The following is a 24,246-nucleotide window of genomic DNA, read 5'->3' as shown; positions in this document are numbered from 1 at the left end:
AAGGGCCAATTTTGTGTAGAATTATTGATTTGGACGCTTAAGCAGAGGAGCTTTCCACAATCCATTCCATCCACTGATCCTTAATATCAGATTTAGGAGGGTACCGTAAAGAGTTTTTACGTTTCGATAAAACCGAACGTAAGAATTATAACAGGAAAAAAATGAAAAATATTACTAATACGAGATGAAATTCAGAAAGTCTCGATAAAATTAACTAATGGCCCAGCTAAAGCTGGAGGTACGTGTTTGATACTTTTAGAACTTGTAATACTGATGCGTTATGAAAAGAATAATTTCAAAAATAGGACCTTTCCCAAAAACCATAGTTTTTTCTCCAAAATAATCTGCAGGAAAACTTCTTGCCATTGGCTCTTTCAATTTAAATTTTCATCTCAGATTTGTAGGGTAGTTAAAAAGAAAACTAAAAATTTCTAGAAAACTTTTAGAAAGCTTTCACACTTTTTCTGCATTAAGCAGATCATGGCCGCTAGAGTAGAAAAGAGTGGCAAAAACGTGTTTCTCGGTTGAACGCTCAACCTGAGAATTCACACGGTAGTTTTGAGTAAAGTCAACAAGGTTCCAAAAACTTTGACTTGTGTGAAGGCCATAAATTTTTGCTATAAGAATGTGGGTGCAGTTTTTTCTAAATAAAAACGCCATCGCCTGGATTCGAAATAAAGTGATTGATTTTTAAGTCGACTGTCAAACACAACTGCGCATGAAAGAACCGACACACTCGCCACTGATAAAGCGAAGAAAACATAATTGCTGGCAATAATTGGCAGCAAAACAGCCTTTTTCGGGTAAAGAAATTTGGGCACAGCCGCATATGCAGAAAAGATTCACTCAACCTGCATATCAGATTAAAGACAAAAACTCATATTTCACAGGATAGTTTTCGAGAAAACTTTAAAAAGTTAAAGAAAAACGGTCAAACAATCACAAAAATGATTTTTTTGAGGATTCAACTTGAAGTGAGAAAAATATGAGTTAAAAAAATGTGAGATTTCTCACGGACAACTTTCTTCATTGAATCCACTATCTCATACTTGTTACATAAGTTTTCAAGAAAACTCAAAAAACTTCAAGAAAAACGGTCAAAAAGTCACAAATATGACTTTTCAGCGGATAATAGATTTTTGGTAAAAAGTGTGAATCTAGCTCCTGAAGCAGGATACATTTCTCGTTCTTTCCATAGAACTCAAATGTTCAGACTTTGGATTTTTTTGAGGAGGCGACTTGCGATATTTGATTTTTCTGAGGAAATTAACATTTCAGTCCAAAACAAATGAAAAAACTTCAAAAAACCACATCATAAAAAAATTCAAACAGTTGTCTGGAATCAATTTCTCTGTGAGGAAAACAAATCCAGAAGCACAGGCGACGGATATTAATGAAAATTCAAAAGATAGTTAACAAACGGCAACTGTTAGCCTAACTGTTGTGATAAAATTATTAGATTGATTTTTGACCTTCCTGCTCACTAGAAAAAATTTAGACTGCTAAACCGCTGTCAAGAATTGCGATGACAAAAATTGTCTGAAAAACAGTCGGCTGACCTTAATTGATTTTAGCTTCAACAAATTGAACTGAAATTCCTACTGCCATTTTTAAAAAAGCATTCAACTAGCTTGAAAGTGTTTGATCTCAATTATTAAGCATTTATTACTGAAATATCATTCTATTATCATTTAAATGGATACTGAGGACGATTTTCTTGATGGAAGTTTGGAGACAGTTGAAACGTCATATTCCATGAGTAAAAAATAGCAGACCAAAAAATGAGCCTAATTGAAAAAGAGGGTAGGGACTTGAAAAAATTAACGGGTGACCAACAAATTCCAATCAAATTTTCGGAAAAAAAGTCAAAAGGACACGGAAGAGAAAATGAGAGCGCAAGAAAGATACTCACTCAAGGACAGTATTTTCAGTGCCAACCCTCTCTTCGAGGCGAGAAGAGCACAGGACATTACTATCGAGGCTTTGCAGTTTTTCAAAAAATTTACGGAATTTAAATTAAAATAGGAATAAAAGCGTACCACTTTCTGCCTAGGGAGCTTAAGGACTTTGAGCCGAGTTTTATTTGCAAGTTTGTGTTATCTGATGATAAGCCTGTAAAATGGAATAGCAGGCGGCGAATTTCACGCAAGAATTCTAATCGAGTAAGCAAAAAAGGGATTTACTTACACGAGTCCCTGCCCGAAACAGAAGCAAAAAATGAAGCAGCTGCTAAGCAAATGGGTCTCGAGATCATCACCAACAATTGCATGGTTTTGGTCGCGGCGAGGACCGACGATAAGGGCAAAATTTATGTCAAAGTAAACAGTGTTGATGATCTGAAAGCGCCTGAGAAAAATGCTGTACAAAGAAAATATGTTCAATTGCGAGAGAGGATGATCAACTGCACAAACAGAATCTTCCCAAATAAAAAGACCTAATGCTGCCCAAATTAAGGGACTGAAACCGTCTGCTTATACGATCCAATGAGGAACTGAAACTCTAAGAAATTCCTTAAAACCTCTTTCGTTTTTGCTAAGACCTGACTCCTACTGCTCTAAAGCAAAGCTATTTCAAGTCAGTGCTCGGTTAATGTATTCGAAAGTCCTGTCGGACCTGCTTAAGATTACGCAAGCAGATCTGACTGGTTTGGGATTACGCAATCAATAGGTCAGAACACGGGTTCTTTAAAACAATTTATCGGTGCAATGTCAGGTGTATGATACTCTTAACAGCTCTTTATTTTGATTAGATTGTGTTTTTTTTTACTAGTACTACTTTAGTTACTCGTCAAAAAATACTGTAAAAGAACGACGAAACAGCAAAAAAGAGTATATGTTTCACATCAATTATTCTTGTCTATAAATGCAAAACTAGGTCTAAAGCGAAAAAAAAACATCAATCATACAGCGCGTAACACTGACATTCAGTTTCAATTTATAGTTTGATAAAACTACTGCCCAAGCGAAAGTAAAAAGATTTATAGGCCGTTGTTCGAAGTTTTTTTATCAGAAAGGATAAACAAAGACCCATCAATGACAATTAAGTAATCTTCATGCAGCCAACTTTTTTTTACTACAGAACAGAAAATTGTTTCCTAAAAAGCTTCAGGAATTTGAAGTATTGGTTGAGCAATTAAATCCAAAGCAAACGATATGTATAAAAGAAACTTGGTTGAAGGAAAACCAACTAATTAGCCTACTTCAATTATATGGATATCAACCTTAATTGAATGTTCGAAAAAAGAGGAGACAGAGTAGGTATTGATGTCAGAGAAAAGGTCAATTTTGAAGCTCTGAAGAAATGAATGATAAAAATATTCAAAATCTGAGCATTCGAATTGTGACGAAACTTTGCAAAAGTCTCATAATTTCGTGTCTATATACCACCTAGCGCTGTCAACTCGCAAACATTAGACACGCTTCATAAACAATTGGATAGTCTTTTTCACAACCCCCAGTCAAAACATGTATTATGTGGTGATTTCAATATTAATACATTGAGCGAAAACAAGAGAAAAATGACCTCTTAAGCATATTAGATGCTTAAGCTAAACTTGTAAAACGAATCAAGTATCGATCTCTTCTAATACAATCGAAGAGGCCAAACCAGATTACTTCGCCCATCAGTGAGTGATCATTACACTGTAACACTGGATCTAAACATCGATACAGAATCAGAGAATCTTATTCAACAACAAACCACTAGACCCTGGTATAAACTGCAATCCAAAAAAAAATCCGATGATTAAAGGGACAGTGTTAGACCTGAATTCGATAAAATTAAGGGTCAAGTGTGTTTATTGAAATGTAAGGAAGCTTTTTCAAAACTACAAGAGATTTTTTTATAGCTAAACTTGATTTAGTTATTCCCGAAAAAAGTAGCTCTACAAAGCGGCAAAAACTCTGGATAGATAATGAAATAAAACAGGCGCCCACAAACAAAAAAAGATTGCTAAACCAGTTCAAAAAATGCGTTGCAAGAGAACTGCGCATAAAAATCAAATGTATTCAACTTTAGTGAAAAAGTTAATAGCTAAAGAAAAGAAGGCGTTTTACCAAGAAAATGTGAAAGTTGAAGCAAATAATTACAAAAAAAATGTTTCAAAAAGAACACAGATTTATGATGTTCCCATAAAAAAACTGATGACCAAAAGCAAAATGTCAATATAAACAATATTATTGACTACTTTTGTAATTTTGGCGAAGTCTGGCAGCAAATGTTTTTATTTTTCCGGCCAAGCGAAAAAGTTTTTCACACTCAATCAAATTTTTTTATCCGGAACCAATAAACACTAAAAAATGGAACACTTATTTGAAAATTTGAAGCCAAAATACAGCCTTGTCCTATATTACATTAACTATTTTGTTCCCAAACAACTTCAGCCTGGATTTTCTGAGTTATTGACAGCGTTTTTTTTTTCAAAATTTTTCGATTGCCAGACTTTTTCGGAAAATCTAAAAATTGATTAAGTAATTCCAATAAACAAAGAAGGTAACAAACAAGGTCCTGCAAAGTTTAGACCCAACTCTTTCTTGCCAGTTTTTGGCAAATTTTTTGAGAAGCTAATCTACTGTAGGTTGAACGAGTTTTTTGATAAAAGTAATATGTTCAAATAAAATCAATTTGGGTGTAGATCAAAACGTGGCAATTTTGATGCTATTGTATCGCTGATAAAGGACAATAGGTTATACTGGAATGATCATTCCACCCTAACACTGCACAATCATAAACCTAGAAAAAAATTTTGAGAGTTGACCAGGGTCTTTTAACTTATTGAAATCGTGTTTAGTAAAAAAGAAAACATTGTGTATAAATCTTCAGAAAAACCAAAAGTTGCAGAAAATAATTTTGCTGTCCGACAGAGATCATTACTGGGCCCATTTTTATTCATCCTATATATGATTGATATAAAACAAAAACAAGCCCTCAACAAAGTAATATCATGTTACTATATGCTGATGATACATTCATAAAAACAGCTTCTTCAATTAATAGTCTAAACCAGATTACCAAGAAGTCTTAAACGAAACTAATTTTGTTTAGCAAGCAAAAAACTGACATTTAAAACGTAAAACTAAACTGATGGCTTTTGGTAAAAAATTTAAGCCGCTAAACTCTCTACAGGTAGAACAATAAATGGCCAACAAATAGAAAAAATCATAAGTTTAAAATGTGTTTGAATAGTTATAGGTGAAAAATTAACGCTCGAAAACATTATAATTTCTTTAGAAAAAAGGCAAGCCAGTGATGTGGCCCCTATCATTCACTGAGAAAAATTCTGACCAAAAACACAAAGAAAAAATTTTCACCATTAAGAAATTACATACTTCTGAAATGCTGAAATTTTATGCAAAAATACGGAGGGAATGTTAATCCGAAATTGTACAAAAGGTAAATACTGAAAAGTGACAAAAAATTTCAGTGAAAAGAAAAATAGCCAAAATAGTACTCGCAACTTTGCTTCAAAGCGCTCGATTGCTGCTAGAACTCGTGTCTTTAACGGTTTACTTTTTTGTTCCTTTATTTTACAGAAATTATTTTAAAAAATTTAATAACCGGGAACTAAGCAATTTCAAACATCAATTTTCAGATAACTATTTTAAAACTGTTAGCGACTGGATAACAGACCTGTTTTGCAGTTGAACTATACTTCAACTGATTTTGCCTCTCTCGTTGTTTTTGACAACGTTTTTTTTAATAGAAATTTTGGTTCTGGTAAACCCTGTATCTCAATTTCTATCAAACGGTAAAGCTTTTCCATCTTTTGTGAGCAAGTTTTACTACAATTTCAAGTTTTTCTTTCCCTTTAGTCTTATACTCTCCCAAGTGACGTTTTTGTATAAGATTTCTGAATATGTTGTAATTCCGTTCTTGGAATGATTTCACTTATAAACAATTTATTATTATATTATTACCTGACTGATCCAATAAAACTTAAATAAAATCCCTATGAACCAAAAATACAAATGATGTCCTCAAAAACTTTGACATATACATTTTTTTCTAAGTATTTTGTGCGATCCAGAATGAATCAAAAGACTTACGTTTCCTTTTAAATGACCCCAAATTTGGTCACTAAGCCGATAAAACGTAAGTCGAAATCATTAAGGCCGAATAAAATTTTTAAGAGAAAAAAAACAATTCTACGGCGTGGCAAATAACCGACAAAACTTGCGCAGATACACTATTTGCCGACGTTTTTTGAAAAGAGTTTTTCGCAGTTTGAAGAAAAAACATTTGCTGGTATGATTCGATTCCACGACCTTTGCCATCCCAGGCGTATTCTACACCTGCATGCTAAATTCAAGACACGCATAAAAAACTTAAACTCATTAAGATGCAAGATAGAAGTGGTTTTAAAGATTATGCTAATCAACCCGAAAACAAAATATACGGATTTAGTAACGCTTGCTAATCGAAAGCGAAAGTAAATGAAAATCAAATTTTTGGAAAACTCCCCAGTGGAGTTTTTCGAAGGGTTTACAAAGGGAAGTATGATAAAAAGAGACTGGAGGAATATGCAGGCATTCAAGGGAGTGGGCGGTATTTTCATCGGTTTCACTTTTCTGAAAGTCGGTAAAGAAGCATTTGCAAAACTTTTTTGAAAAAAAAAGAAAAACTTTTCCAAGCTTTTCAAATAAATTTCAAAAAACAATTCACTGAGCTGAAGCGGAGCTTCGCAACACTCTCGATGCAAAAACTTTGCGCTAAACGATAATGAATGAAAAAAAATCAGTTAACATTTCTGGAAAATTAAGTTAAAAAATGACTTGAAAGAGTATCTTAAAAATACAGCTACAAAAAAATTCCTAATTGTATATGATGAAAGTCCTCAACAGCCTTAAAAAATTGAGCGGCAACAAAATTTTGGGTCGAATTTTGGGTCGAACAAAAAATTTTGGGTCGAACAAAAAATTTTGGGTCGAATTTTGGTTCGAACAAAAAAAATCGAGCGGCAACAAATTTTGGGTCGAGACCTGTTCAGCCGAAAACAAAACTGTTGTCATAAAATTTTCATACAGTTTTTTCAAACCATCCATTCTAAATTAAGCAAAATAAATTGAGTCAGCTGTTTTAACTTAAATTAGAATTGTTGAAGCATTTACAAAAGCGAAAAAAAAAGAAAAAAAATCAGACTTGTTTAGTTTACAAATTACTGAACTTTCAGTTACCGTAAAAAACTGCTCAAATTGGAACAAAAATCATGCTTTAGCAAGTAGGCCAAAAAAACTCTCCCAAATGCAAAAAAAAATCCGTCTTAACACAGAAAATGAACCGACAGAAACTAAAATCACGAACTCGAAAAAAATCTCGACAGAAAAAATAATTACAACCTGAAACAGGCTTTACCTTATTACAATTTAAATGATGGTGGTTTTATTTGAATTTTCTAGGAATTGAACTGGTCAGAATTGATGTTTACCATTCCTAATAAACTGACCACTCTGTGAACAAGTTATTTACGGGAAAAAAATCTAGTAACCGATTGCAAAATCCTCGCTTATCGCAAGAGTAAATGAAAAAACAAAATCCCATGCATTTATACACTGAAGCAAAGCTGCGCTTGGCACCACTTGCGATACTCAACCAGAAAGCAGCTAAATCAGAAAAAAAAAAAAATTGTCAAAAAAAACTAGACAAGTCAAAATGAATTAGGCTAGTTTTGAAGCAATAGCATTCCAGGATAATAGATCGTGAAATTCGAATCGGAAGAAAATAAACCAAGCAATAACAAAGCCGAAAAATGCGCACGAAATTAAGCAAAACAAATTGACTAAGCTGTTATAACAAATTGAAAATGCTTCAGCATTTAAAAACGGAAACAAAAAATGAAAACAAAATTACCCAAAATCAGAAATGGTAAATTACAATTTTACAACACGCAAAATGAGACCATTATGCTGATATAATTTAGACCCCAATCCTATCAACCTGCAAATCTTGCCTGGAAACAACTCAGAATAAGGTCACTCAGGCGATAAAATAAAATCCGAAATCATTTGAGCAGAAAAAATTGTTTGATCGAAAACAAAAATATACGAAGTCAAGAAATTACAAACAGCAGAAGTAGATCGTAACACTTATCGCAACTGCAATGTTAAAAGCGTACGGCAAAAAAAAACAATTATACGATGTGGCAACTAATCCGACAAAAAAACCAGACAAATATTAAGCCCATAATTTGTTTTGAAACGAAAAATTTGCCATTTGAATTAAAAGGTCCTGCCAGTTTCGAACCCAGGTCCAATGACGTCCCAGGCATAGTCGTTACTTCCAAACCCAATGTGTTGGAGACGCAAATGAAAAACTGAATTCAATATGATCTGAACCTAAATGTACACCATTTCTAATTATGACCATTCTGTGAACGAAGTTATTCGCGAGAAAAACTGCTGCACCCGATTGCCCGATTGCAATACCCTTTTTTTATCTCACTTACTTTCTTTTTATGAAACAAGAACATAATACCGATTGATAAATGCCAACCAACGTATGCGAATTTAAGCAATACATCTATCATCAAAACAAATTGACTCCATATTGCCCGTATTTTACTCGCACATCGGAAGAGATTCATTTTTGTTCATCTGGGCGACTCTATTAGGACTTGCTTCTACTAAGTAGTCAAATAAGAAGTGAAAATAACATAGAAATAAAAAAAGTTTTCGAAGTCAAAAAAGAATTGCTTTAAAAAGAAACAAAAAGCATTCACATAAATGAAAACTCACTTCGTTCATTTACATTTCAAAAAAAATTACACTGATCTTCATTTCACAAATCGATTTGCTCGAGAAAACTGAAAGCAAAGACTAGCGAGATAACAAAAAAGGCTCTATTAAAGGAAATAAGAAAAAAGTAAAAATGAGCATTGAAAATTTGAAACTTTTGCTGAGGCGGATTCGCTCCTACAACCAGGAGACTAAGAGTCCCATGTCCTCGATTCTGCATCACAAGCCCTTGACAATTTACTATAACCAGTAACAAATGAAGCAGATACATATGTTAATTAAATGCCAACGCGATGCAGCAAAATTGGAACCAAATACGACACATTTTTGCATTTAATAAACTGGAATCTAAAAACTGAAGGCATTTACCCTAACTTTGCATATAATACATGGAATGCATGTCTAATTATGAATAAATTATGTATTTCAAAAAAATGCTATATAGATTGAGTTGGAAAACTTCTGCAATCGAGTTTTTATAACTGTACTATTGTTTAAAAAAATAGCTTTTTTCGGTTCATTTGATGAATTAAAAAAAAATCAACTGTGCTAACTTATTATAAATTGAATGCCAAAGCACACGCTATCAAAAAGCCGTAAGGTGCCACCAATATTTGCGACTTGGATGGGAAAATAAAAGGCAAGTCGTCCTATCACACTACGCTCGTTAGTGTAAACACTGCATCACAGTCTAGCAATGAATTGAATACCGGTCCTCGCAAGCAAATACACTAGAAAATTTCATCGATGAAATTCGACCTATTACAAAACACCTCGAGTATACGTTTATTTTTACTGAACTGAACTGATATGACTTTATTTACAACAGGATAATACAACAGCGATTTTTACAAAAAAAAAGAATTATTTACAATTGATTGATTCAATTATTTCATTCAAGTAACGAGCTTTTGGAATTATCTTTCCGAACCAAATTATAGGATTTGGAAATCAAGCAGTTTACAACAAAAGCTGTTCATAAGCCAAGCAAAGCTGTTACTTATCTAGAAAGTGGTTCTGAGATTTATTGGACATTTATCATTTATATAGTTTTTCGTACCTTTTGCTGAGATAATGCTGAAATCCATCGATGCAAAACGGTAGCACCAAATGATTTAGTTACAAAAATCGCAGAGAAATTGATAGTGTTTTCACGATGAATTTATCATATGATCCAACTTCGTATTTTGGCTAGGGACAAATGATCATTCCATAATCATTGTCTACCAGACTTTCAAACAACATTGGCAGTAACACGTTGACCTGAAATAGTATAAGTCATAAGTTACTCACGAAATTCGATGAGCCATGCGTAATCAGCTTTTTTATAATGATGATTAAAAACTTACTTCAATGAGACTTGTCGGTCTGATAATTTGGTCATTGTATCTCGAATATAGCGAGTTACCGTCGTATGTACTAAAAAAGTAATTTTAACTATAACTGAAAACAGGCCAAAATAATTCCTTTAAAATTGAGATATAGATAAACGTTTACCTTCCGAGCATCTGTTCAAAACAGATGACAGCATTGTCTCTGTGAAAGGCCACAGCCAGACAAGGTCCCCCACAGATCAGATCCATCTATCCAAAAAGGGTAAAATAAATTTAATTCATTTCAGAAAACAATGGAAGTTTTACAACCCGTTCTAAAATTCAGTCGATTAAAAGGAAATCTATTTTTCACACAAGCGAAACTTTGCTTCGCAAACACTAGCAAGAACACGACAAAAACCAGCTCTAAAGTGCAATAATAAAAAATATAAAAACCTCGAATTAGTAAAAAAAAAAAAATCGGCTATGTCTGACATTCGAACCTGCGACCTTAAGATTTAAAGTCTGAACAACACTAACCACTCAGTCCCGGGCGCTTAATAGGCACCAAACACTAGCCACAAATAAAGCAGAGAACAGATGCTGTGCAATTTCCAATGCTCAGTGAACATTCCAAATAATCGAACACTTTTATTTGCGAGTTAGCTTAGAAAAAAAAGAAGGTTCGTAATAATAATTCACTAAGCTGATCGATAGTGTAAATAGATACTGGCACAGGTGGTAAGTCAGATTTCGGCGGACAAAGTGTTCTTGATAGCATCCTCAAAGTATATGTACAGTTTGTCCAAATGACTGTATACAGACTAAAAAGGTAAGCTACACCAGATATCAGTCATGAAAACTTTCAGTTGCTGAAATACTTCAGCTCTCAAATTTGAGTTTCATTAACCTTCTGTTGGTCGTTCTGCATTCCGAGAACTTTGAGCACTAGTTTCGACTGTTTTGCACTCATCGAGAGCATCCTCAATCCCAGAATATTTACTCCCTTCGTCTTCAGCTGGATCAGAATGTCCACATACACAGGCACCTCTCCAGTATGGTCCAAATGGTTACTGTTGTATGGTGAGGTTACATAATTTGCGGAAAGTTTAGTATTAAGTAGATTGCTTGGCAAGATGAGAATGTTGACTTGGTTAAGCAGGGAGTGGGCAGTTGATAATACATTGCTGGCGTTACCCTCTTGTGAAAGTTTGGCTTCAGAAAGCAATCTGTCTTCTAAAAACACTCAAATTTATCAACGCCTAATTCATCAACTTTTAATTCATAATTTTCAAACACGAATCTGAAAAAAAAATCCCAAGACCTATCTAAGAGTCTTCACTACGTTCATTACTCTTAACAATTAACCGAATTAGAGAAAACTAGATACGTTCAAAGACTACGTTCATATCTCTTAAAGTATAAATTGATTTACAATTTAATGCTATTACACATGCTTACTTTCCAGCAGTAGAGTTCTGTTGCTGGTTTGGAAGGACGCGAGTGCTCTGTCAGATCCTGGAGACATTTTGTTCCATGACTTAGAATGTAGCACTCCTTTAGGGAAAAAGAAGTTGAGGTAACTCGCGCTCTCTTCGTACGTCTGAGGAACTGAAAAGTTAAAAACTTAGTGTAAGATTTGACAATTAGCTTCCTAGTTTCAAACAACTAATTTCCGCAACACATTTTTCATTCAAATGATTAGAAGACCAACAACACCGGATTTGTCTTTTTATTGGGCTACTTAATTTTATACTAAGGTACGGGTCTATGGGAACATGTGCATATTTGACCATCGTGTTTCAATTCTCGTTTGAATGATTTCCGCCCTTCATAAAAAGTATGCTTTTATTCAGAAGGTTAAATCTATAATATTTACCTAAGAATCCGTTTTCGAACTCGTCCCTTCCAAACTGCGCAGTCCATGACTTGGGGAACAGTCTTTTGGCAGTGAGGGGGTCACTTGTCGACTGGCCAATCAGCTGCAATAGAGCAGTTACTGCCGATGTCCTCTCCACCGCAATAACACATACTGGGCCATCGTCACACCACCGAAACACAGAGGAGGAATTGGCACCGGGCGGAAGCTGAAAAGTATTTGAATTTTTGCACTCATTTTGGAACAATAAGATTGCATGTATTTAATTGAATTTTATGTACAGACAAAACGTAAGTTTTTGCTAGTTTAACTTTCCCTGAAAAAAATTACATTTATATTATCTGATCACCATATTTGAACAAACTTATTTTTTTGTATTTTAGATCGACAACGGTCTCAACCTTACGGCAAAAAAAAACGAGTTAAGCAACGTATTTGGTCCAATTATTAGAAAAAAGTGCTGGAAGGTACGTGAAACAAAATCTTCGATCACTAACAACTTCAATTCAAACGAATCTTGAATGATCAAACTGAAAAAACTACCTGTGATTTGAGGAATTTGATGTGCTCGTCACCCAACTCCAGGAGTTCCGTTCCCAAAACAGAAAACTTCTCCTTATAGATGGTTCTCAACACAAAAGGCAAGAATCGGAAGCACGCGTCAGGTTTCACGAGAAAACATGTTGGAACAATCGAAGGGCCTATAAAAAAATGTTTATTATTACAACTCTCATAACATAATCAATTCAGAGCAGAAAATCAAATTCAATGTTTTCTCACTAAAACCGAAATGCCGCCATATTTGGGTGAGAAATCGACGTAATAAAATTTCAACAACACACCTGCAAGAATTGTTGAGTAAATTGATTCCACTTTCACAGTTAGCACCGATCCTTTCAGGTCTTGTTTGGCTTGCTTTCCTCTTCCTTGGCTGTCCAATTGTCCCAACTTTGCTAGTTTTACTGCTCTCGTTTCCACTCCACATGGTTTATGCGACAAAGTAGTTCTCATAGCATCGTCCGAAAACAGTTCAGAGTCATCGAAGAACAACTTCATCAGTTTATAAGTCTCTTTTGTGTTGTAACTCATAAAGCGAGTTAGGTTCTTGAACGCGTGACTCGGAAGCACAGCCGCTACACCTTTGCTGTCGATACTGAATACCTTTTTCACTTTTTCAAACACGTTCAAACCTCGCACACAAACAGTCACACATGGGTTGTTCGACAAGAACTCCAAACTAGCCGAGTAACTTGGATCCCCGACTTCAAAAACCGTCAGCTCTCTTGATTGCGACTTAGTCAGTTTTGTTCTGTATTTAATTCCCAATATCTCCATTTCTTCGCAGGAGAAAGTGGTAGATCTTGGAGCATCGTATTGTGGCGAAAAGCGACTTTCATAGACGAGATTTGACAGTTTTCCCAGCTCGAATCCTATTGATCTAAGTTCGGCTTTTCCGACAAAACACACAACACAGAGAGACTCAGTGTAGATGTCAGTTTCGTAATCATCGATGTAGCGTGGCAGTGATCCGGTTGACAAATGATTCGGAGAAGACTCAAAATCCCCTCCTAAGCATTGGATTACTGCTGCAGTTTCGTTGACACAAAAGAACAATTTGTTTTTAAACTCGGGGTCAATTCTCCATGACAAGCGACCCCACAGTTGGTTATAAATGTTGTTTATGAGCATCCAGCAATGTGATGATGCATTCTCTCCGCTTAGTCTTATACAAGTAGCAGGTTCTGGCTTGTCGTTTTGGAAGAAACAGCCGAAAGAACTATTTGGAATACCCATTACATGACTCGTTTTATGGTCCATAAAGCTTCTTCTGAGGCCACGAAATTCGAATCCATATTCTTGGCATACGGATAATATATAACCTGAGATCTGGAAAGGCACTAATGGCGAAATGATGAGAATGATGTATGAGTGAATGACAGCACAAAGCATGCTCGGAGGTGATGCAATTACGTCATCTGAGGAACTTTCCGTCATATCTTTATGACTTTTCGGCTTTTCAACTTTGACATCAGAAGACGTATTTAATTTGGAGTAAAACCTACATTCTTTCGTGTTTACTGAACTAGAAACGTCAAGTCTTGTTCCAAAATACTTCACAAACTCCTGGCGTGAATGATTTCTTGGAACGTAAATGTAGCAACTCGAATCGCTACCAAACATTGCTGTCAAACTATTTGGTTCAGTGATTTTAGCGAGCACTGGGTTCAAATGACCAACCACACAATTCCACTTGTTGAACGCATTGTGTCCTCTCAAAGCCAGCGCCAAAACTGAAACTTGGGTATTCTTGTCTGTACCATACTTTGAGAAGTCTTTGAACTGGTGGTAATGGACTGAATTTTCTAACTGGTCAACTGTTGGGTGAAGAAGCCTTAAGCCTGATAGGTCAAGCTGCATATGCAGCAGCTTCATCAGCAGATGGTACATTTTAATTCTGTCTCCGTAAATTTCTTCGTCGACTAAACAGACAGCATTTTCAGTTGAATATGAGGCACTTTCAGAATCGAACTCCGTCAAATATACATCAAAATCCGAAATTTTCAATAGACATTCAGGAGTATTTATAGTGTGCCAGAAAAACCCAGGTAATGAGTCGAACAGATGAATTGATTGCTTTTTGTCCCCAGATATCGAAATGATTGATGATAGTAAACAGTCTGAAATTCTCGGTTTGTAAACATGATTCTCAAGCACTCTACTAGCGATTAAATCCGTATCCCAATCAATTACATCTTGCAATTTAACGCTACTCAGAAACTTGGACACTATTTGGTAGAAAATGTTCTTGTTTGAACCCTGGCCAGCCTTCGGTTTTTTCTTCGTCTTCAGAAAGTGATCACGCAGAAACGAAATAGGGTACGCTGGACAAATCGCAACATGCACAATCAATTCAGACTGCAACACTGTTTGTTGCATTGAAACTGTCGAGAAAGGCACGTAGAAATCCGAATCTGTGCTGGAGCTTCTAACTTTCTGGTAGCTCGTGTAAATGTCTTTTGTACTTTTGGCCAATGACAAAAGCCAAGTGAGTACCGCACAGAAACAACCAATGCTCTGCATTGAGTTATTGGGTTCATCTTTTTGATGCGAATGTAACTCTGAGATGGATTCGATATTGATGCCGTTGGGTTTGTTCATTTTAATTGTAAGCAATAAGAGGTCTTCGTATTTGAATTCTGAATTTTCGGGTAGCGGGGCAATTGCGTCCGAGTAGCTTTCATCCTAAAACATAAACAGAGCAAAGTGCATTCATCTAATAATTCAATTCCCAAGTTTTTATCACTCTGCAAAAATATACATTAACCCTATACAATGTTAAGTTGCGACCACACACTACTGCATAAATCAGTTGTACCATTTATCAGTTGTACCATTTGTTAACCACGTAGTATGTAAATTGAACTTACGATATCATAGACCGGCTCTGTATTGTATGCTGGAAACTGCTCCTTCTGTTGACAGTCGTGCTTGTATATACTATTCAACTGCTCTTTCAATCGCAGCCTTGATTCCCTTATCGCTTCCAATCTAACCCTTTCTTTTTTACGTTGAATAATCATCTCTTCGTAATCAACCACCTCTACCTGTATTGCATCATCTCTCGTTACGTCATCCTGCGATTCATTTTTGTTCAGTTCACGTGGACGGAAAGTTCCGAAATTTTCGTCCATTGAGCTCTTGAGAAAGCTGCTCTCCTCTGAATCCATAAATTCATCTTCATCCGCGTATTCGTCAGGAATCGAATCCGTCCTGAAAGATGACACACTAATCGCACTTTCCTTATTCGTCACTTCATCTTGTTGGTCGTCTTTCTCCAAGAGCCAAGCGTCCTCTTTAGGCCACGCCCATGACTCAATCAGATCAAGTTTCTCAATGTCATTTTTTTCATTTTTCGACTTTCCCCACTTCTGGTCAGCTAAGTCGAGCTCGACCGTTGTCGACTTGTTGACAATGCTGCTAAAACCATTTATTTGACCTTCGTTTTTGATAAACGTAAAACTCGCAAGGCACACAATTTCAGCAGACTTACAACTTTCCTTCAGATTTCTGTCATACTAATATATTCCACACTACATTCTAGTTTTATTACTAGACAGCAGCTATTCATATTTGAACGATTTCATTCAAAACTATAAGGTAGAGCAGCCAACAAACCTGAGCGCCCTGTTGTTCGACTTCTGGTTAGATTCGATCTGGTTTTTGTTGATCTGCTGTTTCACCATTCGACGTTCCTCATGCCACAGTCGAGAAGTGGAGACAAACCTGTCGGAATCTTCTTCAGAATCACTCGAATCTGATTGGGTATTCAGAAGAGACGGATCCGCCATTATCTGCATCAACAATTTCATACCAATCATGTTCACATGCATATAAGCAGTACTAGTAGCGGAAACGCCCAGAAAAAGGTAAATTGGTTATAATGATTTTGACACTTTGCACGTATTCGGATCAAATTTAATTACCTGTGCCGAATGACGAGCGTAATTGGATCCGGCAAAGTGAACCACACGTTCAGTTCCAGATTGGTTATTGCTTGTGCTAATTCCTAAAACAACAACGAAAATCAAAAACAAGTTCAAACGACACGAATCCTTTCCAAGACAGCTGTTAAACTGAACTATCAATCAAAACGGAGTTAATTATTTGCACAACTCGATAGAAAACAAGTTCACCACCTTCATAATGGTTGAGCTACTATCAAGCTTCGAAACTTATTGGTCAACCTGTTGATTTAAACTTCGCAGAAGTGTCGAAAGTAATAGGTGACGTCGATCCGGTGGCAGTTTCGACTTTAGAAGGTCCTCTGATTAAAGACTCAAGTTCAGAGTCGGTGGATGTCAGCGCGCTTATCATTCGAGTTGCACTATTTGGCTCCACTTGTTTCGTGTTTTTAACAATGGCAGGTTTGGATTGGATTCCGACTGACTTGATTATGTTTTCTTGGCGATCAGCAGCAGCTTTCCTAAAAATAGCCAAGTTTTTATTGTGAACTTACTCTAGAAATAAAAGAGTGCGGTCTGCAAGTAGACAAACACGTATACCTGCTCGTCGTAAGTATATAATAACTATATTAACCAATCAAAATTGAGAAATAATAATTATTTCTTACGTTCGCTTTTTTGCCTCAATTACAATTGGTTAATATAGTGTTTGTCAAAAGGAACTATTTCGTTGAGTGTTTATAAATCACAAATTTAGGTTTGACACATATAAACAAAAGATGAGATTGATTTGTATACTTTTAAAAGCCCACACCCTTTATTTGATTAAAAGTTAGCAATTTCAAAAAATTTATTATTATCGGTATGAAACTTTATTTTAAGACGAAATTCATTACTTTTGGTGGAGAATGAAATTGCGTCCAAAAACGCATTTAAAGGAAAAACAATTTATTGTTCCGACCAATTGAAAAATGGGGAGGCACTTTTTTATCGGGTGTTTCAGTTTTTCTTTTTCTTTATTTTCTAGCAAAATCAGGTGCCACAAATAACAGAAGCGAAGCTGCTTCGCAAATACTAACGAGAACAGCACAAAAACGCAGCTGTATAAATTGAAATCCGAAAAAAAAAAAGAAATAAGCCCCGAATTAGTAAAATTTTCTACACATTTTCAAGCGACACCGAGAATTGGCGTCTCACGCCCTCCCCTCTCGATCACGAACGCTTAACAATCGGCAAACACTAGTCGCATATAAAGAACTACATATGTTAAAGACACATTTTTGCAAGCAACAATTTGGAATATGACAAACTGAAGGCATCCACACTAACTTTGCCTACAATAAATTGGAAAGCATAAAGCCACATTATGTATTAATAAAGCATTTCAGAAACCTGCGAGATTTATTGAGACAGAAAAATTCTGAAATCGAGTTTCTATTATTGTTGTTTTGTTCAAAAAAATCATTGTTATTTTGGAAAAAAAAATCAACTCCGTTAACTTACTACTATTCGAAAGTCAAAGCACATGCTATCAAAGAGCCGTAAAGTTGCCCCAAAAGTGGTACCAATATTGACGACTTAGGTTAGAAAAAAAATCGTAGTATAACAATAACGCTCACTAAAGTTCGCCAGTATAATCAATTTGTTAACTTATTACTAATCGATTGTCAAAGCACATTCTATCAAAAAGCCGTTAGGTGCCACCAGAAGTGGCACCAATATTGGCTACTTAGGTTAGAAAAAATTCATAGTATAACACTAACGCTCACTAAAGTTTGCAATTGTAATCATGAGAATGGTTCGAGTGATTTATCATTTTAAAGCCCTTTCAGTCGTGATTTGAACGAAATAAAAAAAAAATTCGAAAACTTCATTTAACCACAGAAACTGGTTAGAAGAAATTGATGAAATTGAGTCTAATTTCGATCAGTTTAAGCAAGAGAGCAGCCTTATTATAAAAGGATAAGCCAAAAACATTTTTGGAATTTTTACGCCTTTTTTGCAATTAAAAAACTACATCAGCAATTTCTGCAAAAAAAAATAGATTTTTTGTTCAATTTCAGTTTTTACTTTTCATTTTTCAAAAACCATTATCCGATTTGCCTATATTACTGTGGCTGTCGAATATTCTAAAACTTCAAGTTTTATTCAGATCTTTCATCGCAGCACGCAAAAAAAAACAATATTTATTTAAAAAGTTAATGCATGTTGTTAACAATATGGTCGGAACATTCTGTGCTACTTGCACAGCAACCGGCTATCCTCGTTTTCTATTGTAAATAGTTTTGTAAGTATTCTTCTTCAAGTTAATTTAATTCAATAGAAAGGTCTTTAGGCTTCTATAAGCGCCTACACCAAGCTTATAGAAGATTTTATTTCTCCATAAGTTACAACAAACAACATCAGCATATAACAAATATACATTTACTAGAAATGGAACAATTATGCCAACATTATGAGCACCAGACTTTGGAGTGGATAGACAAAGGGCATCGAGATTGCCCACTTAGAGTCTACCCATTAAGCATATCAATGAAAAAAAACTTCAAGATATATTTTTTATTATTAGTTATTAAAACTTTTTATCGTTATTAGTAATTTTTTATCGAATACTACAAGGATTTGAGTTTCAAATTCTTAGCCCTGATTTGCAAGCCTAGTGCAATTGTCTAACAGTATTATACCAAATGGGTAAAAATTTCAAAAGAAGAATTTTTTTTAAATCTTAAGCATCAATTTTTAGAAAAATTATAAATTATTTTTTTTAGCATAGACTTGTAGGCCTAGTGCAATTGTCTAACAGCATTTAATCAAATAGGTGAAAAACTTCCAAGCTTTTGAAAATTTTTTTTTTGTAAATTTCAAAGTATCACGAATTTTTCGAAAAAAATCATAAAAAACGCGATATCTCGAAAACTACAAGGATTTGAGACATCATATTATCAGCCTAGATTCGTTGGCCTAGTGCAATTGTCTAACAGCAATTAACCATATAGGTAAAAATTTCACAAAATTTTGAAAGAAACTCAAATTAAATTACTAAGTATCAATTTCTCGATAAAATCATAAAAAGCGCGATATCTCGAAAACTATCAGGATTTGAGAAGTCATATTTTCAGCCTAGATTCTTTAGCCTAGTGCAATTGTCTAACATCCTTTAACCAAATAGGTAGAAATTTCACAAACTTAAAAAAACTCAAAGTAAATTTCTAAGTATCAAGAGTTTTTCGATGAAATCATAAAAATTGCGATATCTCGAAAACTATCAGGATTTGAGAAGTCATATTTTCAGCCCAGATTCTTTAGCCTAGTTCAATTGTCTAACAGCTTTTAATCAAATAGGTAAAAGTTTCACAAACTTAAAAAAAACTCAAAATTAAATTTCTAACTATCAAGAGTTTTTCGATGAAATCATAAAAATTGCGATATCTCGAAAACTATCAGGATTTGAGAGATCATATTTTCAGCTTAGATTCGTTAGCCTAGTTCAATTGTCTAACAGCCTTTAACCAAATAGGTAAAAGTATCACAAACTTAAAAAAACTCAAAATTAAATTTCTAAGTATCAAGAGTTTTTCGATAAAATCATAAAAAGTGCGATATCTCGAAAACTACCAAGATTTAAGAAGTCATATTTTCAGCTAAGATTCGAAACCTCAGTGCAATTGTTTAACAGCAGTTAACTAAATGGTTACTAATTTCAAACTTTGGAACAATTTTTTTTTTGTAAATTTCAAAGTATCAATTTTTCGTTTCAATCAAAAATTGCGATATCTCGAAAACTACAAGGAGTTGAGAGGTCAACCTTTCAGCCAAAACTCGCAATCCTATAACTAGTATCTGGTATAATTTAACCAATTGGTTTGAATTATAGTTAATATTTTTTCTCCATCTGAAAATAACTCTCTGAAAATAATTACTCATAAAAACCGCATTTATTGGAAATTAGATCTGCGTCCATTGAGTGTACTCTGACAGCATCAAATTACAGGGCTCGTAATTACAATTATTGCAAAGTTTTTTATTCAAATTTATTAATACAATTTTTGAAAAACCATTAAATTTGGTCAAATTTTGTGAAGTTCTTTGAAAAAATTTAAAATGAACCAAGAAACGGCAATCTTAGAACTAAAAGCAATTGAGCAGCCTCAGTTGAACGCAAGATTTGAAACTCCTGAGAGAACTCTTACAATAGCCAACTACAACGTTAAGAAGTTCAAATTTTGAGAAACTTCAAACTTGAATTTTCTATAAAAAAAAGATATTTTTTGAAAGCCAAAAGAAAGGTCACACCTCGAAAACTACCAATATTTGAGCAGTATTATTTGAAGGCAATACACGAAATCCTTGACAGTACTCTGGCGGCACACAACTACAGGGTTGAGAATTTCACTTTTGTGAACTGTTTCGTAATTTGAGTTTTCTGAAAATTTCTGAAAAACCACAAAAATCATCGTATCTCGTGAGCTGAAAAAAATTGAGCATTCTTAATTGGAAGCCGAATTCGCCACCCCTGAGATTACCGCGACAGCCCCCATCTACAGGTTAGCAATTTCAGATTTTGAAAAGAGGTTTAATTTAGGCTTTCGGACTTTTTTTTGAAAAAATGACAAAGAAGTGTCATATTTGGAAAACAAACAAGATTTGAGCACTCAGATTTGGAGGCAAGATCCGCAACCCCTGATAGTACTATCACAGTTTCGAACAACATGATTGAGATCTTCACAAAATTTTTGTTAAACCTGTTTTTTTTTGAAAATTTTTGAAAAAACCATAAAAAACGTCATCTATTATTTATCTGGCTTCACTATCTCGCCATGTTTAAATTTTTTCAACGTATTCGATTTGCTTGTTTAACAAAAGATTTCATGCACGTTTAAGCTAAATCGTATATTGCAATGGTTAAGATCTTTTTTTTTTCCATTTTCCAGTTTAAGTTCAGTGTTTATTTCATCAAATTTGGAATTAGCAATCCAATAGTGAGATGTTGTCACGGTTTTTCCAGGTTTTGCGATTCTCGACTCCATATGTGAATAAGCAAATCCTTTTAGTTTAGGACATACGGCAATTTTTGAGATTTTTCAAAAGGTCTAGAATATTTAAATTTAAAAAATTTCTGAATTTTTTAAAATCTTAGCCTGTAGCTGGGTGCTGTCAGGATACTATCAGGGGTTGCGACGCTTGCCTCCAAATTTCAACTTCTCAAATCCTTGTAGTTTTCGAGATAAGACCGTTCTAATGATTTTTTTTTTCAAAAAAAAAACTTAAATTTATTTTTTTAAATCATAAAAAACATCATCTCGAAAACTGCAAGGATTTGAGAAGTTAAACTTTGGAGGCAAGATTCGCAACCCCTGAGAGTATCCTGACAGCACCCAACTACAGGGAGAGAATTTCAAAAATTAAGAAATTTTTTAAAATTAAACTTTCTAGAAATTTTTGAAAAATCTCGAAAATTGCCGTATCTCGTAAACTGAAAGGATTTGCTTGTTCATATATGGAGGCCAGATTCGCAAAACCTGGGAAAATCCTGAAAAAATCTCACTATTGGATTGCTAATTTCAAACTTGATGAAATAAACACTGAATTTAAACTGGAAAATGGAAAAAAAAAAGATCTTAACCATTGCAATATACGATTTAGCTTAAAGGTGCAAAAATTCTTTTTTTAAACATGCAAAAAGAATACGTTGAAAAAACTTAAACATGGCGAAATAGTGAAGCCCGCATTTAAATATATAATAGTTAATAGATATATCATAGATATTATCTTGTATAAATTAACCAATGGGTTTGAATTATTATTAATCTTTTTTTTGTGTCTGAAAATAAGCTCATTTGTGCAAAGTAAGTGTGGTCGAATCTTTCTGTGCACCTTGCACGGCAACAATAATTGTTATTCAAAATCTTACTCGAGTTTTTCCTGTTGTCGAAACGCTAGTTTAGAGAGTTTGTCCATAAGCATATCATTGGCAGCTGAAACACGGAAAATAAATTAAGAAAACACTATTACAGAAACAGTTGTAGAATCGCTTGTGTGCGATGCAAATCTATGCGACAAAACGTATTAACAAACCCAGAAAACGGTTTTAACTCTAACGTAAGTTTCTCAAGGACAGCATACAAAACCTGTGTAGCTATTTAAGAGATAAATTTGTTCAAATACAACCACACAGTGATTTTTTGCATCAATTTTTCAGATGATTTATTGATTTTTGTTATAAAAAAAAACAATAATGATCAGTTCCGCAGCTTTGCTTAAAAGAGTCATCGAAACTATCGCTAATAAGACCCGACCGTCACTACATGCAAAAAGCTCTTCATATTTTGGTATAAATAGAAATAACGAGCCCATTCTGATAAAGAAAGGCAGCGCGGAGCTTCCTATCTTGTGCGATAAATCAACAACGGAATTTCAAAGGAACAGGAAATCACCTTACATAACAAGTATAATTATTTAATAAAAAACTCGTGTTTCTTTTGAAATTTGGATCTGCCTGATCATGAACCAAAACTTCTAGTATTGTAACTTACTATCTGGATCGTAGGATGGCATCAAACTTCGTTTTGGTGCACCAATTGTCTGCTGTCTGTCACCGGAACCCGTTCCATTTTGAACTGGTCTGAATATGTTTGAGTCTGTGTAATCCAATCGACTGGAATTCTCTGGTGAAACAACTTCCCTCATATCAGGAGAAACTCGACCAAGAAAGGTGTCAAATGAATTCTGGGTGAGTCCATGAGTTGACAACATTATGGGTTGAACGTATGCAAAATCTGCAGAAGCGTCATCAGACGCAAACACCTCTCGCACTAAAACAAATCATCTGTTAGCCATTATTCAGCTAAGCAGCATCACTTGACGTCGATGTCAACAAATTATAAGATAGCTTCTTTTTGAGCTAGCAATTAAATTTTCAAACAAATAGCTTTCCGGGGAATTACTTTCCAAAAGGTGTTTGATTGAAAATACTTTTAGCGAAAATATACAATTCCTTCGTCAAATAAAATTAGGCTATGTGAATAATCTCGCCCCAAAATACACGGATTAAAAATCTCCCTAGTGAACAATAGAAGAAGTAAACAATCCAGTAAACGAAGTGAACAATCCCCCTTCAACACTTCTAACCCATTCTGTCAGCTTCCTGTTCGAAATCTTCCAATTTCTTTGTTTTAGCATTTTTCTTGTCAGCCGCCTTAGACTGCAGAGCGGCATTGACTTTCGACTCGAACTTCGCTGCAGGAGTATGATCACCGTCGCCATTCTTAGTTACAGTAGACGTCTGAGAAGAAGATGTTGCCGCTTGATTAATACTCCGTATACTTCTGCTCTTGCTGTGGTCGATAAGACCTTTCAGTTCTTCCGGATCATCCACGAAGTCTGTATACACTTTAGGCCCCAAACTAGGCAGATTCCGAGTGAATATTTTAATCTCGCTGTCCGAATCATCCTCCTGAAATGATATAACAACTCATTTATTCTCAGAACTAAAGCAAGACAGCAGATGTTAAAACAAAAAATTGATAATTTTTGTCCAGTAGTTTTGTTTTAAGTGTTCAATTTTTTTGAAGTAGCCAACATGAGTAGCCTATTCCAGACACAAACAAAAAAAATAACTCACCGATAAGTTGTCTTCGATAGCCGGAAGATTGTTTCGAACCTGTTCATATATGTTGTTAATTTTAGGCCGCACTGAAAACTTATCGACGGCATTTTCCGCTCCTCCCACCGCACATCCTCTTTCGCCACTAGATTCATCCTCATCTGAGGAGAAACCAGTGTCCGAAGTGTCTAAGTTCGCCACCTTTACACCCCAATCTGAAACAAACCTGATAAAAAGTATACTTGTTTCCATAATGTTG

General features: G+C 34.8%; 2 protein-coding genes across 2 annotated transcripts in view; both read right to left on the bottom strand.

Moving 5' to 3' along the window:
* The window catches only part of LOC134844082 (protein YIPF6-like), a 509,298-nt gene that overhangs the window by 306,348 nt on the left and 178,704 nt on the right, over positions 1-24,246 (bottom strand). The window lies entirely within an intron of this gene.
* LOC134857140 (dynein axonemal assembly factor 8-like) lies at positions 9,504-24,239 on the bottom strand. Its single transcript, XM_063873518.1, has 16 exons — positions 24,006-24,239; positions 23,513-23,837; positions 22,918-23,196; positions 22,296-22,359; positions 16,667-16,905; positions 16,406-16,488; positions 16,098-16,273; positions 15,350-15,899; positions 12,764-15,164; positions 12,465-12,622; positions 11,922-12,129; positions 11,504-11,653; positions 10,953-11,278; positions 10,227-10,312; positions 10,079-10,148; positions 9,504-9,992 (listed from the first exon to the last, which is right to left on the bottom strand). Exons 1-16 carry the CDS (start codon positions 24,237-24,239, stop codon positions 9,921-9,923), a joined length of 5,421 nt encoding a protein of 1,806 aa, XP_063729588.1. The 3' UTR covers positions 9,504-9,920.

Source organism: Symsagittifera roscoffensis, chromosome 1 (assembly GCF_963678635.1).
Source record: "Symsagittifera roscoffensis chromosome 1, txSymRosc1.1, whole genome shotgun sequence".
NCBI lineage: Eukaryota > Metazoa > Xenacoelomorpha > Acoela > Convolutidae > Symsagittifera > Symsagittifera roscoffensis.
The sequence above is the reverse complement of the archived record's forward strand: the minus strand, read 5'-3'. Positions and strand labels throughout refer to the sequence as shown.

What these genes read in the sequence shown, in the direction of transcription:
- LOC134857140 (XM_063873518.1), bottom strand. Translation starts at nt 24,239, where the DNA reads ATGGAAACAAGTATACTTTTTATCAGGTTTGTTTCAGATTGGGGTGTA. An exon ending in CTATCGAAGACAACTTATCG is followed by an intron (nt 23,838 to 24,005) that starts GTGAGTTATTTT and finishes ATATCATTTCAG; the next exon opens with GAGGATGATTCGGACAGCGA. An exon ending in TCGAACAACAGGGCGCTCAG is followed by an intron (nt 15,900 to 16,097) that starts GTTTGTTGGCTG and finishes AAATGGTTTTAG; the next exon opens with CAGCATTGTCAACAAGTCGA.